We start from the raw sequence: 18,204 nt of genomic DNA on the forward strand, positions 1-18,204 counted from the left end.
ATATGCATTTTTTTTTGTGTATTAATAATAGAAACACATTGTTGTCAATTTCTAATCATCCAGTTCATGGCACGGATTCAGATCTTCTATGGCGTGGGCTGCCTGTCCTCCTGTGCTGCGCAGACACAAGGTGACGCGCATTGACCGCCTTATTCCTGTCCAAACGCCTTGCCTGAGCGGGGGTAAGACGGTCAATGCGTGTCGCCTTGTGTCTGCACAGCACAGGCAAGACAGGGTAGCGTGCCATAGAAGATCTGTGTTGTCATGGCACCTAGAGATAAATATAATTACTGTCAAAGCCGGCAACAGTTTGTGTTATTGATGTATACTATGGAGGAGAATACCCATGTAGATCTTTGCTCATTTGCTAGCTCCTGCTATCAAGCAATTAAAGAAACCGCACACCATAGAGAGTCTTGCAGCTTTTAAAAGAAAAAAAAAAATTTAATAAATATAAAGAGTCTGAAGAAGATTACATGATTGGTTCTTAAACAACATCGGCAAATTGCAAGCCGTCCTGCAGTTGTAGAGTAAATGAGTATCAAATCAAATGTCCATGTGTTGGGAACAAGTGACTAACGCAACAGAGAGACATACTTCTGCAACCTCCCACTAGTTCGATATGGTCTGGTGTCCTCCTCAAGAAATGACTTCTGTCACTCATTGATCAAAGATGAAGGTAACAACAAATATATAAAATGTGAGAACAAATTAAATACTGGATTAGAATGCATGTAGTAGATTCAAACTAACCTGGTTGTGCTTGCTGTTTGGCTGGCACGAACCACCACCATATCCATTGTTAGTTGAGAAAATATTGAATTTCAGTGGAGACCACCAGTAGAAGAGAATAGGGCCTCATCATAAAAACCCTGTAGTACTGAAACAGTTGCAAAAACGATCCCAAACAGCTACCACTGCGACAAAGCAATTGCATACCCCTGAATCAGCTGCCTTGTAATTGTCCTCGTCGTCAAGGGAAGCTTCGACGTAGTTGCTAGCCGCCCTCAACGCACCCTCTTCCTCGTCCACCTCTTCATCATCATTGTCACCATCTTCTTCCTCCTCCACCTCTTCATCATCATCATCACTATCTTCTTGCTCCTCCACCTGTTCATCATCGTCGGCATTTGACCATCTGAAGAAATCTGCTACCAATATTGCACTGGATTGTTGGTTAGGCATTTGCTGCACTGAATCCTTGTTTTCGAACAGCACCTTACAGAGTTTCACATCGGCGTTGGTCTCAAAATAACTGAAATGGTGAGAATCTGAGTGCCTGAATATGTCATCTATCCCTGCCTTAATTCCTCAATAGCAACTTTGCTTTCCAGCGGAAACCCAAACCAATCAAACCCTTTGAAATGGTCCATGTAGATTATGTCTCTCTTAGTGAATTCAATGTCCTCAATTCTAATCGAATATTCAAAGTAGGCCCTTTTTACTCCCCAACGGATAAAAGCATTAATCTCAAGAGTGATGGATAATAGCTCACCAACCACAAACTTCACTTGTTTCCCAGATTTCAATGCAAAAACAACACACAGAATTGGTGACCCTTGATTATAGATCACATCATTATCAGCAGCAGCAATTGAGTTGCTTCCCTGACCACCTTCGCCAACATTATCAACAAGTCTTCCCTGCATATAAATAATAAAGAGGGAAGGCAAATTATAGTGTTGCTGCTAGTAGGAATTGAAGTACATAGAAAAGCTCCATTTTTAAAGTTACAGAGAGAAATTAAGATAGATAAAAGTACGTACATGCCCATGTATCTTCCTCCTTGTCTCTGTTAATTTGTAGCAATTCAATGCTGTCAGCTCTTCTAAAGATTCTGCTCCTTCCAAGCCGTGAATTTTCTCAAGATTTACACAATTGTTACTCTCTATTCTCTTCAATCTTTTCAGGTTTGATATATCAGGTAACTCTGTTAATTTTTGGCAACCTTCCACCTTCAACTGTTCCAAGGATTCTATTCCGTCGATGCAGTGAATTTCCTCTATATTTTCACAATTGCTAATGTCTAATACCATCAATTTTTTCAGGTTTGACAAATCCGGTAACTCTCTTAATTTGTGGCAACTCTGCAATACCAACATTTCCAAGGAATTTGTTCCTTCTAGGCCATGAACTTTCTCTAGATTTTCACAATCAATGTGTAATTCAACCAATCTTTTCAGGTTAGATAAATTCAGCAACTCTCTTAATTTGTTGCAACCCTCAGCTCTCAACTCTTCCAAGGATTCTGTTCCTTCGAGGCCATGAATTTTCTCTAGATTTTCACAATGACTGATGTCTAATAACCTCAATCTTTCCAGGTTTGACATATCTGGTAACTTTCTTAATTTGTGACAACCTTGCACTATCAACTCTTCCAAGGATTCTGTTCCTTCCAGGCCATGAATTTCCTCGAGGTTGTCACAATCTGTAATGCTTAATTTCCTCAATCCTTTCAGCTTTGACAAATTCGGTAATCTTACCAATGATTCGCAACCATAAAGTAATAATTCCTTCAATCTTTTCAGGTTTGACAAACAAGGTAATCTTACCAATGATTTGCAATCATAAAGTGATAATTCCTCCAACATTGCCAAATGTGATAGATCTGAAATTATCTGCAGTGAAATACAGTTCTTAACTTCCAATCGAGTTAAAGTGGAGGGAAGCTCTCGGAGAGATTCAAGGTTCATGTAGCCTTCCAAATATAGAACCTGAAAAGCAAAACCACTCATGCTGATTAGGAGTGGTTGAAGCCTCTTGTAGTCTGTCTGATCATCTGGTTCATCCATGCCCATTCTTAACACCTCTAAGCTCGAGAGCTTTGAAAAATCATCTGGTAATTTTACAACCATAGTATCAGACAGGTCAAAGGGAAGCAAACTCCTCATTCTACCCATTGATATTGGTAGCCTCACTAGCTTACTGCAACGAGAAACGTCTAATGTCTCAAGCTTCTCTAACTGCCCTACACCATCAGGCAGTCCTTCAATTTTAGTCCTACGTACTGAAAGCTTAACCAAATGTTTTAGATCACCTATGGATGTAGGCAACTTGTTCAGTGACATACAATTACTGAGAATGAGAATTTTGAGAGAAACCATTTGACAAATACTATCTGGGAGTTTCAAAAGAGTGCATTCCGTGAGATCCAATCTTTGTAAGCACGGAAACCATGAGAAGAAGTCGGGAGATTCTGAGAGATCATAACAGGTCTCGAGAATAAGAACCTTCAATTTTTTAAACCTCTGTAAAACAAGAAATGATATAAAATATATATAACTCTCAATTTAAAATTTGATAATTTAACAAGTGAAAGCAAAATAAAAATACAATGGCACTATACCTTATCTTTATTTTGAGGTACATCATTCCAAGCTAGTTTGATACCACTCCTTGATAAATCAAGATGAACCAGTTCCTCATGAAAAAAATTGGTTGGTAGAATTTTTAAAGGGCAGAAGCACCAACGGAACCATCTTAATTGAGAAGGAAGACGTGAAAAATCCCCATTGATGTTGTTATTGTGCCTTTTGGCAAGTTGTAGAAATCTTAAATTGGGCATCTTTGAGAAGTCTTCAAAGCTTAAATCATCTAAGTGCTCTTCAAGGAGGATACCTTCAACCATTTGAGTTCCCTACAGCAGAAAAATAGTATTTCAAGTAAAGAAAATTTCACACACATAAAATATATATGTATATATATAGAAGGACGCAGAACCTTATTTAAAGCTCTTTATATTTATGTCGCTTTATTCAATCTCTTGTAATTAGTAGTAATTTATCATGACAAAGTAAGATTATATTGCACAATGGGGTTGCTTAGACTCGAACCATTAGCTGTGATTGCTTCCTGTTTTTTACCATCACATGGAGTGATAGCCAAGGATTAAATGATTATTTATAGTAAAAAAATGAACAAGAAAAATGTCTCTTACCGTGCCTTTTTTTAATACTTTCATGATCTCATCATGTGACCACAATCTAGTACGTTTGGTGGGGTCTCCATAGCTGTCTTTTGAGACAATTCTCCTTCCCAAATATCGAAGTTGATCATGCATTCTCAATTTCATCATCTCTATCTTTAGGAGGTGCTTTTGAGTGAGTTCTTTTATTGCTAATCTAGCACGTAACTCACAAGCTTCCCATATCGAAATTGCTTCTTCAACTATCCATCCAGTGAAATGGCATGCAACATCAAGAAATATAGTTTTCGCATGATCACTTAGTTTATTGTAACTTATCATCAACTTTTCAAAGACCTTTTCATCGTAGCTTCTTATCGACATTCCAGTGACCTTGTTATCAAGGATATCTTTCAACCCTTCTAATGCATCTTTCCATTCTTCTTTATCTTTGCCAAATAAAAAATAACCCAACACCTCAAGAGTTAGGGGTAACCCATCAGCATGGCGTACGATTTCATGTGAGAGCTGCTTAAACTTTTCTGGAGGTTCATTCTTTGAAAAGGCATGCAAACTTAAGAGTTGAAGAGAATTCCCAAAATCCAATCCTTCAGGATAATATATTTGAATATCTTTATCAACTTTATGTGCATTCAAACATTCATCATCTCTAGTTGTGATGATGACTCGGCTTCCTTGACCAAACCAATTGATTCCACCAGCCAATACATCAAGTTGTACATAATCATCCACATTATCAAGAATAAGAAGAACTTTTTTTCCATGAAGTAGTTTTTCTATCAATTTTGATCCTTTAGAAGCAATGCTCACGTAGTGGTCCCTTTTCAAGATATCTTTAAGAAGTTGGTTTTGCAAGGAAACTAAACCTTTATTTCCTTGTGATGTTTCTTCTCTCACATCAGTAAGAAAGCTACTCCCATCAAAGCTTCTAAAGATGCGATTATAGACGGCCTTTGCGATAGTTGTCTTTCCGAGGCCACCCATGCCACATATTGCCACAAAGTGTACACCATTGGAACCAATATCTAGTAAAGAAAGTAGTGTATCTATGCTGGAATTTATTCCAACTGGGTATTTACATTCATCCAAGGGCGTGCTACTTAGTTCTCTCAAAACCCTTTGAACAATTATCTCAACTAAATTTGACTGATCCCTGCAATTTTCATATTAAAAGGTAAATCACAACATGTATTGATATGTAAATCTCTAGTAAAACATAAGAAGAGATTACTCAACTTTTTGATGGAACAGAAAAAGAAAAGTTATGAATGGTTAGCACTACTAATGAAAATTAAGTATGGGCAAAATTTGAGAAATCCAACCTTGTGTACAGAGTCGAGGTTTTGGTGGGCAGGGTTTTTTTTTAAATTTTTTCTCACAAGTAGCTTGTTCCTCCACATGTAGAAAAGAACCTACATCAACCTCTGGTGGACCAAACAACATTGCCTTCAACCCAATTAATCGAGAAAGAATATAGATAGGATGTGGACTACGGTTTATATTTTCATGTTTATATGATGTATCATATTATAAGTTGTTCAAACCATTTTTTTTTAATGAAAAACTTTTTTTTTTGGGGGAAAATTTGTAATTTTAATTTGTTAAGTCAGAGAATAAGCTGCTTAAGGAAGGTAATTTTATGGCAATTAACTTCCTTTTTGTAAGATTGTGTGATGAAATACATGCCAGGGGAGATCATGAAGAATAAAATGTAATAGGGATTGGGCATAAGTAGCAAATAATGGATCTTTCAGGGGTATTTTCAGTGGATCCACTCATGAAGCATGCACTACCTACATGGCACTGACCTGGCAACTATTATTATGACCTCACAAGCACGAGACATGAATTATTAAGGGCATATTTGGTAAACTCGCACTTCTGATTCTAGGCTTCTAGAAGCCAGCTTCTAAACTTTAAAAATATGTGGCCATTTGAATTATAATGTTTGGAATCTTCAGACATTATAAAAGATATTTGTGAACACCTTATCAAGATTAAAAGGGGGAAACAATGTATAAAAGAAGCGGATATTAAATATGTGTAAAGAAAAATCAAAACAAAAGATATATATGGTCATGAACATCTAAGCATACCCCCTCTTATCGCTTCGTGGAAATTTGTGAACACCTTATCAAGATTATGGATGCAAAAACATATTGAGATATGGGGGATTGAGTAAGATGAACAGCCTATCAAAACGGAAAAAATTTTGCTGCTACGCCCATAGCAGGAATGTTCCTGCTACAAGGCTAGCAACCAAGGAAATGGAATAATTCACTTCCCCTTTGGGTTCATAAATACCCTCTTAGGTTTCAGTATTTTCTAAAATACCCCTTAAGATCCCATTTCCTTGGCTGCCAGTCTTGTAGCAGGAACATTCCCAAAATTTCGTCCTACCAAAACTGAAGTCAAATAGCAAACTTTTTAAACATGACAGACAAAATAAAATAAAATAAAACCATAAAAGCAAAAGCCCACGGTTTAGCATGATGATATACAGTATTTGGGTATCTCAAGCTCCTTTCATGAAAGTTTGATATCCTTTACTTATGGCAATCTTAAATTCTAAAAAAACGGAACATGAAAATCGATAGAAATATGGGGAGAAAGAGAAGTAGAACACAACTGTAAGTAATAATAAAAGAGAAAAGAAGAAGCAGAGGACAATGAGAATTGATATGCTTGTGTAACCTTGGGAATTTTCTACTTAGAGTTGGAGCTCCCACTCTATTCAATATATATTCACTTAAAGGAACCAAGGGACACAATAAGAAAATAAGAAAGAAGCAAATAAAACTTAATACCCAAACTACCCCTAATCAATATCGAGAATCAACAGTCTCTACTAACAACAAAAAATATGTTGGGGATATGGCAGATGATGTTGGTGTTATAGCGCTCAACACAGTCAGTGTGACAGACAGACTTACACAGTGGTGTACAGCGATAGTGAAGCAGATAGAGTATTGTGTGATACATGGCAGCGCAGTCAACAGTGTGACATGTCAGTCAGCAGTGAAAGTACAATTGTACAATGGTTGTACAGTGGCTATACAGGTAATAGAGGTAGCAAAGGTGACAGTGACGGTGACAGAGAAGTTGTACAGTGGCAGTACAGTTGTGGTAGTGAATTGGCAGCTTCTGAACATATGTGGCAGCCTATAATTGTGTAAGTAGTGCGCAAGATTGTACAATGTCAAATACGATAGACAGTGATGGAAATGGTGTACAGGTGACATGGCAGTTCACATGTGTAAGAATGTGTTTGATAGTATGTTCTAATGTTGCATAGTATTTACAGGTGTTCTGACACTGTTTGACACGTCAGACAATGAGTTGGCAGTGCAAATAGTTCAATTTCTGCGAACAATGTTTGGCAGAGTTAATGAAGCATGTAAGCATATATAATGACGTTTGGCAGTGTAGTACACTGTTGTATAGTGTTTAATAGTATGCGGACGCAGCAGGTGAACCCTGTACCGTAAGTGTTGATTTCATAGGTTTGTGCAGTGGCAGCATGCTTGGAGATAATTTCGGAAGGCTTAAAGGCAGAATTGAGAAAAATGATCTGCATGAAAAATGTAGTTCGTCAAGTATTGGTTCCTACGTAACTGATTTTGCGTCATTTCAATGTCAGACATAAAAGTTACAATGATTTTTGTATTGTTGCGCGAAAACAAACAAATTGATAGAGGTTTGAAAGAGCTTGGATGCATTTGGGGAACATTCTGGAAGTTTTTCCTTCCATAAGATATGTGGAGTTAAGTTCGTCCTTGTCACGAGCATGCTGGCGCAAACACACTCAAAAATTTCATTAAAATGGGTATTTTATGGCGCAGATACCTTTTAGGGAATTCTGGTTGGTCTGGCATATTAAGTTAATGTGTAACTAGATGCACCAAATATATTTTTCCTACGACTGAGATGCGGCCACGTCAAAAGATGCTTTTTTGGTAGCTATCAGTGAAGCGTGAATAAGCACGGGTTTTGGTCAATGCAAAAGATGCCATCGCGGAATCTATCATTGAACAAGCGCATGGTGGTTGATGAATGTTATGAATATGGAATCAAGAGATAGGATTAGATTAGTTAGAATGTTGGTTAATTAGTTAGGTTGTTATTTACAAAGGATTGGTTGTATTACCCCTACAAAAGGGATTTCCTTTTATTCATTGAGCATGAAAGATGAAAGAAAATAGTTTAATCTCTTCCCCCCTGGTGCCCCTTTCTTAGGAGTCCCTCACTTATTTGAAATAGTGAGAAAATCCCCCCTGTTATGGTTCTTGAATCTCATCCCAGATTCTTGAATCATAACAATGCACCGCGCAACACCAGATCAGAAAACCACTTTGGTATTACACCATTATACTGTACGGCCACAGAAGATGCTCTTTGTTGCATTTGATTCGTTCTACGTTTCGAGTAACTCAGTCGTACAATGCACTTTCAAAAGATTCTGATTTATTTGTTGTTATCAATCCCGTTTGCGGGATATAATAGCCAGAAACGAGCCTGCGTTTTGTATATGGATCGAACAATCCATATTGATGTCGATCTGTAGTCCGCATGTAGTCTCACTATGGTGTATTTATGTGTATCGTACACCACATTATAGATTATAAATAACAAGTTCTAAACAAACCCGCATTCAAGTAATGGAAAAGATTCGAAGTCGAAGCTCCTAAATCTGCATGCAAATTAGAAGTTTAATCCAATGGTCAAAATTTGACCTTATCGATTCATTGACTTAACGAACACCATGCCACCGCCTATTACAATTCTAAATGTTACGGAACCCCTCAAAAATTACATTTTTGCCCCTGAGTTGCAAGGTTTTACTGAAATTGCAATACCTTTCTCATTATAAATCCGTTTTGCGAGTCACGAGTTGTTGTGCACTCCCACTAATGACTGTCTCCCCCAATGTGTAGGAATCGGTTGAACTGTGCTACGATCTTCAAAAACAATTAACCAATCATCAAAAACCCTTCACCACATCAAAATAGGGGTTTTTCAACTCTAGAATACCTCTCCCTAGGTACTCCCACACTTAGTGGCATCTTCAGAAGAAAATTAGCAACTTGCACGTGTTCCTATGTGTACGTGGATCTAGAAAACTCCATTAAAGTTTTTTCTTTGAAAACTTAACCCTCTCAGTAATTTTATTAATTTTTATCTTCACAGGGAAGTAGAAAATTTTTGGATTGTATTAAGTTAACACCGTTGCTCTAGAGGAAGATGGGTGAGTATTTTCAAAAAACAGGAGGTGCGTTGAGTATCGTTCAATTTTCAAGGGGTGTCGTGTAATTTACCCATAAAAGATTACAAGATAAAATCTCAATCTCAACTAATAAAAAACTCTTTAGAAATTAAATATCCTATTGGACCTAAAAACCCATGGACCCCATTCATCACTTGGATACCCAAATGGGTGTGGGTTGGTCCAAGACAGTACACCTACATCATCATCCCAACTTATTTATAGAAACCCCAAGAGCCCCTACACTACTCAACTTATAAAACAACAAACTCAGCCTTATCCCAACCAAATGGAGTCGGTTACATGGATCCTTTCAAAAAACAGTAGAGAAAAACTGAGGTCCTCACAAAGGGAAGGGAAACTAAGAGGGATAAAGAATAAAAATGAAGAAAAAGATAAGAAAAATGAGTCATTGAAAATGAAAGTAAGAGAAAAGAGGATAGTCCAGGAAACTAAGAAAATCTCAACTATATATATGGTGTCGATAACGTGGATCATTGCCCTCCAATAGACGCTACCTGAGGTCATACTTAGCACAAGACCCAAACTATGCATGTTATTCTTCACAACCTCACCTATGGTCATTTTAGGCTTGCCCCTAGCTCTTTTAGCTCCTTCGATCGGCATCAGATCAGTACTCCTTATTAGGGTGTCCCCAGGCCTCCATTGCTCATGGCCAAACCACCTCATACGACATTCGTGGAGCTTGTAGCTAATCGGGGCAACTCCCACATCAGCTCTAATACGTTCCTCATTTTATCCTTCCTAATTTTTCTACACATCCATCTTAGTATCCTCATCTCTGCAACACATAGCTTTGCTGTATGGCACTTCTTAACTGCCCAACATTCTGCCCCATACATCATAGCAGGTTGGACAACAATCCTGTAGGACTTTCCTTTAAGCATTAAAGGAATGTGTCGATCATACAATACTCCAGTCACACCTCTTCACTTCATCCATCCCATTTTAATTCTTTGTGAAACATCATCATCTATGTCACCTTCTTTGTGTATGATAGACCCCAAATATCTGAAATAGTCACTTGGCGATATCTCTCTCTCTCCTCAATTTTCACCATGCCGTCATCCATCAAAGAGTGACTAAAGTTACACCTCATATATTCTGTCTTTGATCTACTAATCTTAAAGCTTCAACTTCTCCATGTGGGACTAATTCCTTTCAGTCCTCCAAAGTTTCTCTTTGCTACAATGAGCACAAAAGCTCTCTCTGAGGGGGTCCATACACACACGCGCTCCCCCCATACGCACGCTCTCTCTCCCCACTCCAACACACACACACACACACACACACACACACACACACACACGCTTTATAAACGAGGGCTTTGGGCTCTCTTATCTGATGAAACCCAAAGGTTAGTTGAAGCTCCTCTATTTTTGGTGCATGGCTTTGTATTTTCGTTTAATTTTTTACTCCTAAATTTGTTTTGCTTCTCATTTGACGTAATCCCCAATCTTCATTTGCTTTATTTTCTAGCTGCACTTCAATTTCATGCTAGTTGTAATGAGTCAATTTCATACTAGTTGGTTGTCTAGTATTTCTTTTTCTTGAATGTACTGGTGCTAATCTAGTTAAGTAGCAAAATATACACTTTGTGCTTCTAAATGCTATTACTTCCAACCAAAAACTAATTCATTTTGAGTTGTGGGGTGTTGGGGGTTAGAGTCTTGGACTCACGGTGGGCAGAGCTGCGTAAAAGCTGGGGTTTTGCACCAAAACAATGAAGAAATTGGCAATTGCAGTGAAAAACTCATCTATCTTATCTACATGCTATTATATAAGTCCGTATTTATATTCCCAGATTTGTAAAGAGGATCCATATTAAAATACGTATTAAATGTTTGCCCTATTATTTCTATGTAGATTTTTTTTGCCAATTTTTTAAATGTATTGTTGAAATCTAGATTCTCCTCTCTCTCTCTCTCTCTCTCAAACATTTGGACATGTGTCCTCCCCTCACAAAACTTACTTTCTTTGCTTATAAAGCCCGATTTGGTATGATTTTTGTTTCAATTTCATTTGGTGATTTCTATTTCAGAAATTGTTTGGTTTGAATTTTGCACATCATTTCAATGAAATAGAAATTCTGAAATAGCTGATGAGCTGTTTCAATTTTGAAATTGAAATTGATATCACTCTTGCTCCTTAATAAGCACATGATTAATTTGATGGGCAAAACAGTAATTTATGTTAAAAATAAAACACCACCCTTCTTCTCTTGATGGTCTCACCTCCACCACGCCCCTACTATCATACCACCACCACTACCCGCCACCCAAAGAAATATAGAGAATTTATTCTCAGAAATTGAACTACCAAATGAATTTCTTATTCTCAAAATATTTTGGATTGATGCAATCAAAAAAAATTCAATTTCTTTATCAAAAATCTATTTCATGAAATCAATCTGAAATTGAAATAGAAACCATACCAAATCTGGCCTAAGAGAATTGCTTGTAAAATGGGAAATAGACCGAAAATTAGTCAACCTTCTTAAAAACCAATGTTGAATTTTAAATGTCATTAGTAGTTCCCTCTTTAGGGCCAAATCTGGGTTGCATGTGTTACTTCCAGTTTTAATCTTTAGACTCTTAAATCAATAGAATCAAGGCCAAGTTTAGTAAATCAATAGAATCAAGGCCAAGTTTAGTTGTTGGTGTCAAAATCCACCATAAAAGTCTACAACTAGCCCAAAGGTTTCAACCCATAAACAATTATTTAAATTGATTATTGTTGCAAGTATTTTCCAAAAATTTTCTAAACTATCCTCAAAGTTGGCATCATAAAAGTCATTTTCTTTGGAAAATCACTTTCTAAAACTTTTAGAATCATGTTCCTTGGCAATGGCGGTAGCCGCGGTGGTGGCAATGGTGGTTGAAGTTGCATTGGAGATGGTGTTTAATTTTAAACATGAAATTACTGCTTTGCCCATCACATAAACCTGTGCTAATTAAAAAGCAACTCTACCCCCCCCCCCCCCTCCTTTATTTCTCCCTTTTGTTTGTAGAACAAAGAAGTTCCAAATAAAAGTTTTTGTTTCTCTATTTTCAACAACCTTTTGTAAGTGGTTCATTTCTAGGAACAAAAGAAATGAACCGATGTTAACAATCGTATTTCTATTCTGTTTTTTTTTTTGTTCTCAGGAACAAAAATACAGAGAAATAGAGAAACAGAAGTGCTAACATTCAGGGGCTTAATCAACTGCTGATACCATATGTATATACTAGATTCTAACAAAATCACTGAAATATACTAAATCAATGGAAGAAGTGATATGCATATATACCTACTTAATACATCTACATAAGAAGAAGAAGATAAGCCCCTTAGATAAAAAAAACATGATACATGAAGACTAGCTTAGGGTTGACCCAAAAAAACATATAAAAAAACAAAAAAAGAAGACTACCTTAAGAATAATAACTTTGTGACAGTAAGATCACTTACTCAATAGTTGCGTCCCCCTTGAGAGGCCATCCCTTTAGATTTCCCACCTCTTTCAAAGCACTCTTCCAACTCTTTACGTCATCAGACTCATACTTCCTCTGGCGTTCCTCACATGGTCCTTCAAAACTTCCAGTCTGATGTCGAACATCCCGTGGCTCAACATCAATGAATACTGGCAGAATGGTTTGTCCCTCAGATAAATGGCATTCCCAAATCTCAGCAAGTTTCAAGAGACAATATTTGCTATCTGCATAGTGTTTAGAGAAGACAGGAATCGAGATACTGGATCCTCGGATTGCTCTTAGAAGAGAGGGACAAATCTCTTCTCCTTCCCAGAGTTCTTCGCTATCTCTGTAGGCATTGATTCCATCTTTTATTAGAGCTTTGTACAGCAGACTGACAAAATTTGTGCGAGTATCTGAACCTCTGAAATTGATAAACACATCGTAAGGTGAAGGCCGGCGGAAGGAAGCAGATGAAGTAGTACTACTAGTACTAGCCCGTGATGAAGCCATTAAACTTGTAGTAGCAGTTGCACAGATGGTTTTGGAGTTCTCTTCTTTTTTCTTGTTTACTGTTGCGAGAAAACCAGCAATCCCATAAATATGAGGTCTTTAAAATCACAAGGGATGATTAGTGACATCCATCCAGCTCATACCCGACATGACAACTGGCCTTACAAAAATGCTGTGGTGCTTTTTTCGAAAAGTAGAGGGTACGTGCCTGACAATTGGAAATTGAAAGGAAACTTTCGGCTGTATTGACACTCTTTAGATCCACAGGCCCACTCACCCACTGCCCACTGCCCACCCACACACACTTATAGGCTCGTAGCTTACTCGTGGTTGGCTGAGTACCGTAAATTTTTTTATTTTTTTTATTTTTTTTCTGGTAAAGCTGAGTACGTATTAAATAAAACTCCACGTTTTGTCTTTAATTGAAAAATAAGAATCGTTCGATTGAAATGAGGATCGACGTTCCATATTATTTGTTTTCTAGACTGTAAAAGATAATGAAACGGGACGGTTCCATATGATTATATCGAAAAAAAAAAAAAAAATTTGGGATAAGAGAGAAGGTGTCGCCCACAAATCTCTTTTATCTTCATATTTTCAAGGATAGTTTAAAATCTTGTGATATGTCGATATCTCAGGCTGATAGAGATGGCCAAAATATTTGAAATATATCGAAATATCATCAAAATATGTTTTTTTTTTTGTCATATTTTGGCACTCCATCTTGATAGGTTTATGATCATATTAAGGCCTAATACTTCATGTATGTCCTTATTTAAGCTAAATAAACACATTTAAACCTTCATATTGTTAAAAAAAAAAATGAACTCAAAACGGTGTTTTAGGTTTGCACACTTCGATTGACAGTATACAGTCGCTGACTGACAGTATACAATCGCCGACCTTGATGTATAAATAGTTAAATTCACATTGATTAAGTATTAAAAGATATATAAGAAATTTAAACAAAGTAATGAAACAAAAATAACCCATAAGTCATAATTCATAACTCATAAACTCCATAATAGTCAATAGTCAATATATAAAGTCACAAGTTCACAACTCACAAGAGTGTAAGACTCACAAGAAATATCGCCGAAGTATCACCGAAATATAAACTTTTTCCATTTCGCCTTGCCATTTCGTCTCGATATTGTCGAGATTTTCGAAATATTCCAATATATCAGTGATATTTCGTGAAATCTTGAACCATGTGTCCAAGAGGGTGCATATTTGTAAGTGATGCACAAAGAATAATGCCCGAAGAAAGATCTTCAAACACTGCAATTCTCAAGCTAGCCTGAGCTAGAAAAGATTATGGAAAACGAAGACTACTCTTTAATATTTCTTGATGTCTCTATTGATCCAAGAATGAATTACACGGGTATTAGGACCCCTATTTATACAGGTTCATTCCCAATCCATGATATTTCTTGGATCCGCCAGAGGGATTTCCTTTTTGGTAAGGTGGTCCCTGTATGCTTGGATTAGGAAACCCTTGCAAAAAGGGGGATTCTCCCCTCAGATCTCAGGATCTTTCCTTTTCTTGCACGTGAATTACGGTTATAAGTCTATACCCACTTGGAGGTTCTCAATGACTTTGTTGTCGTGTCTAGGCCTACATAACTGTCTCGTCCATAGCCCCCGCTTTTCTGGTTAAGGGCTGGTTACTTGTAACCCAAGTCGGTTCACGTGTCAAGCAGGGATTGGATAGATAAAATGTGGTATATCATTTGCCCCCTACTCCCCTTACTTGGAGTGAGGTATGGGGAGAATTATCCGATCATCACGTGCAGAGGCACCTTGGCTCGTATGCTCGGTCATTTACAGTCTTTGCCTGTTTATTATGTTCTGCTGATGATCAATTTTAATACCTGGCGAAGCGGGGTACCGATTAAGATCCGTTTTCTTTTTTGGGTTGAACTCCGCATTTGAACGATTTCACCCCTATGAGTGTTTCATAATCGCGCCGTCATTCACCGTTGTTTGCACATGGGTCCAAATTATCTTTCGAATTTCACGCCTTTTGAAGGAAGTTGAGGGGATGTCATAAAGTTCAAATTAAATTTCTTGCTTTCCCGATGTTTTTCTCTATCACTCTCCATCTTCAAAGGAGTGATGGAGAGATCTAAGGCAATAGGGCAAGGGCCACGGCGGGTATTTTCTTCAATGAGAAACTGCTCATTGTCTTCATCGACATCCCAGGCTTCATGAGAGGTGCGGGAAATGAAGGATTGGACGAAATCGATACCATAAAACCGAGAAGGTAAATGAAGGAAGCGATGAGGGTGAAAATGGCGGCAATTTCACAGAGGATTAGCTTGATTATCATTATGATGGACAGCTTTGAGGGCATCTGCCGCCTCTCTTCTCGTGTTATCTCCTTCCACCAGTGGATTGACAGGGACTAAAGGCTAAAAAAGAAAAACAAAAAAAGGGGGAGGTGGTGGAACACAGTGAGTGGCGAGGATGGTGGCAGATCAAGATGTATTGGTTGGGTGGCTTGGGTTGGGATGTAATGGTGGGATACAGTGAGGGTGGGTTACAAGGGTCGCTAAGGGGAGAGGTTTGCAGTGATTTTGCAATGGGGCTTGCAACGACAGTGGCAGTAACATGGAGTCGGACTCGGAGAGGTGAGGAATAGCATGGTATGAGGAAGAAGATAGAATTTGGGGTTTTTAGTTAAGTGTAAATCTTAAATCAACACTAGTCAAGAGTAGTCTAGGGATTTAAATTTATTTAACTAGCTGACATCAGTATAAAAAACTTACGATAGAGATTAACTTGTAATAGAGGGAATGATTTGAGTATTTTCAAAAATCAGGGGGTGATTTCAGTTCCGTTTGAAAACCAAGGGGTGACTTATAATTTACCCTATTAACTTTTGTAAACATGTAAATATATAACATTAAATAAACCCATCAAGCAAAGAGAAAAAGCCCTAATACTACTACTTTAAAAAATGATTTGAGAATTCATCAAAAAGCAACCTCCCCCATATCAAGTCCATATGAATACAAAAATTATTGTAGAAATGGAACCTATACACGATGCAACAAAAACATGTTATAGAAAGTAAAACAATCAAACAACCATGCTGTAAGAATATACGTAGTTTAGCAAGGTGCCTACATCCATAGAGAGATGAGAGTACTCCTCACTAGAAAAGGAAAAAGGGTAACACATTCTCTTCCTCACACCTCTTCGTGTTTATAAAGATTTCCTGTAACCGTAATAACCTTCATCGTTAAAAATTTATAAGGAAAACTTAACGGTCCTTCGGAGGCTGCCTACAATCCAAATTACAGAATACAAGACATCAACCCTCAACAATTATGTATTAAGAGAAACAAGTCTATGATTAGTTTGCCCTTGAGAAGTCCATCTCTGGATGCTACATGAACAAAGAGCAAAGGCAATCAGAACTCAGTGTTGACAACAGGAAATGAAACAAAAATCTCACCATGCAAGGCTGAAAATTCACATGTGTGCATGTATCTTTCTTTACCTCTGCCATGAATTTCTTGAGAATCTCTTGCTTCTGGTTCTCATCGCTTGTAGGAAGGCCCATGGATTTCTGTCACTGATCAAACTGCAAGGCAGGGCACATGTAATCAAACAAAAATGTGACTAGTACAAATGATAAAACAGACAGAGGCTGAACTACAAGCAACTTTGTGCCATCCAAGAGAAAGATTGAGGAATCAAGGAAAGACCATGAAACAAAATTTTCTAAACTAAGTTGCACTATAATTAAAAGCAAAGTGAGAATTAATGTGTCCAATCTGGATAGGGGTTACATAATTTATTTATGGCATCATCCAAAATTACCACAGAAGAAACAAAGCAACAAAAAAAAAAAAAAAGTGAAGTACCAGAATGTTACCATCATCTTTTCCACAGTTTATCGGGTTTTAGGGTCCAGATCAGAGAGTTTGTTGTTCTTAGTTTCCCCTCTCCAAGTATCAATTTCAGATTCACCTTTCACCAAACACTTCCACCATTCCATCTGATTGTGCTTCGTCAAAGGGACAAAAATTTGCATCCTCTGTTGGAATTTCAAATGGTGATTAATTTGTTCCAGGATATTTCATGCGCCATTGACTGTCAAAACTTAACAGATGTTTAAAAGTTATTACTTGGATGAACTAATGCCAATTTCAACAAAATAGGTTGTAGAAGTTTATTATTGATGTAGGGCATCACTAAGTACACCTTCTCTAATCCCTTAAAAATAGTACAGCTTTGTAATGGTTACATTACTATACTCCAACAACTATTTTCAACCTTGACAGATTGGTAAAGGTCCACTGCAATTATTTAAATATTCATGTCAGAGAAGAACAAAAATATAGAAAATTTGGTGCACTACTTGACAGATGATGAGCAAAAATATAATAAAAGAAATATCTCACAAACCTACATCTATTATGGAGGTTGATCCTTAAGTCCAACCTTCAGGCGGTTCTTCTTCTCATAAGCAACAAATCTTGATTTGGTTCCTGGAGGAACTGGAACAGTGACTGTAACCTCTTGTAAGGGTGGTCTTCTGGAATACTTCTCCAAATCCAAATCATTACACCCTTGTTTGGCTCTGCTAATTATTCACCGGGACAAAAATTTGAGAAACAGAGGCCATCCTAATAATAACAGATAAAGAAATGTGACACATTATTTGCTATTTAGGATGTTGGGGCACATGGACAAGAACATAGACACCTATCTTACAACAGACTGTTCAATCTAAAATTGGATGGAAAACATCTCCTTAACAAGGAAGCACAGGAAGGAGTTGGTACATTACCATACATTTACATGGTAAGCAAAATCAAACAAAGCAAATTAACCAAGAAGCTATGCAGTGATGACTGATGACAGCCAACAGAGTTACTCCAAATCATTGGGGCAGGATTTGTAGAAAGAAAGAACCCATCAACTTAGAATCATGTGGAACTTAGTTTAGATTTTTCTTTCTCCTTCTCTAATTTTTCTGTAGTAATCCATTACTTGCGGCAAGTATAGTCCCAGTC

The 18,204-nt window shown here is 37.4% G+C and overlaps 2 protein-coding genes across 4 annotated transcripts in view; both read right to left on the minus strand.

Annotated features, from left to right (window-relative positions):
* Positions 1–1,290: 1,290 nt before the first annotated feature.
* Positions 1,291–13,174, minus strand: LOC122639034 (disease resistance protein RPV1-like). The gene is made up of 5 exons (XM_043831873.1): positions 12,660–13,174; positions 3,938–5,078; positions 3,347–3,637; positions 1,767–3,248; positions 1,291–1,643 (listed from the first exon to the last, which is right to left on the minus strand). Exons 1-5 carry the CDS (start codon positions 13,172–13,174, stop codon positions 1,293–1,295), a joined length of 3,780 nt encoding a protein of 1,259 aa, XP_043687808.1. The 3' UTR covers positions 1,291–1,292.
* A 3,358-nt stretch (positions 13,175–16,532) lies between these two features.
* Positions 16,533–18,204, minus strand: part of LOC122640749 (disease resistance protein RUN1-like) — a 49,390-nt gene continuing 47,718 nt past the window's right edge. For all 3 annotated transcript variants that reach the window (XR_006329740.1, XM_043833994.1, XM_043833993.1), the window contains 3 exons: positions 17,061–17,130; positions 16,683–16,766; positions 16,533–16,568 (listed from right to left, as the gene is read on the minus strand). The gene's annotated coding sequence lies outside the window, so the exon portion shown is untranslated. The remainder of the gene's footprint in view (positions 16,569–16,682; positions 16,767–17,060; positions 17,131–18,204) is intronic.

Source organism: Telopea speciosissima, chromosome 9, assembly GCF_018873765.1.
Source record: "Telopea speciosissima isolate NSW1024214 ecotype Mountain lineage chromosome 9, Tspe_v1, whole genome shotgun sequence".
Taxonomy (NCBI): Eukaryota; Viridiplantae; Streptophyta; class Magnoliopsida; order Proteales; family Proteaceae; genus Telopea; species Telopea speciosissima.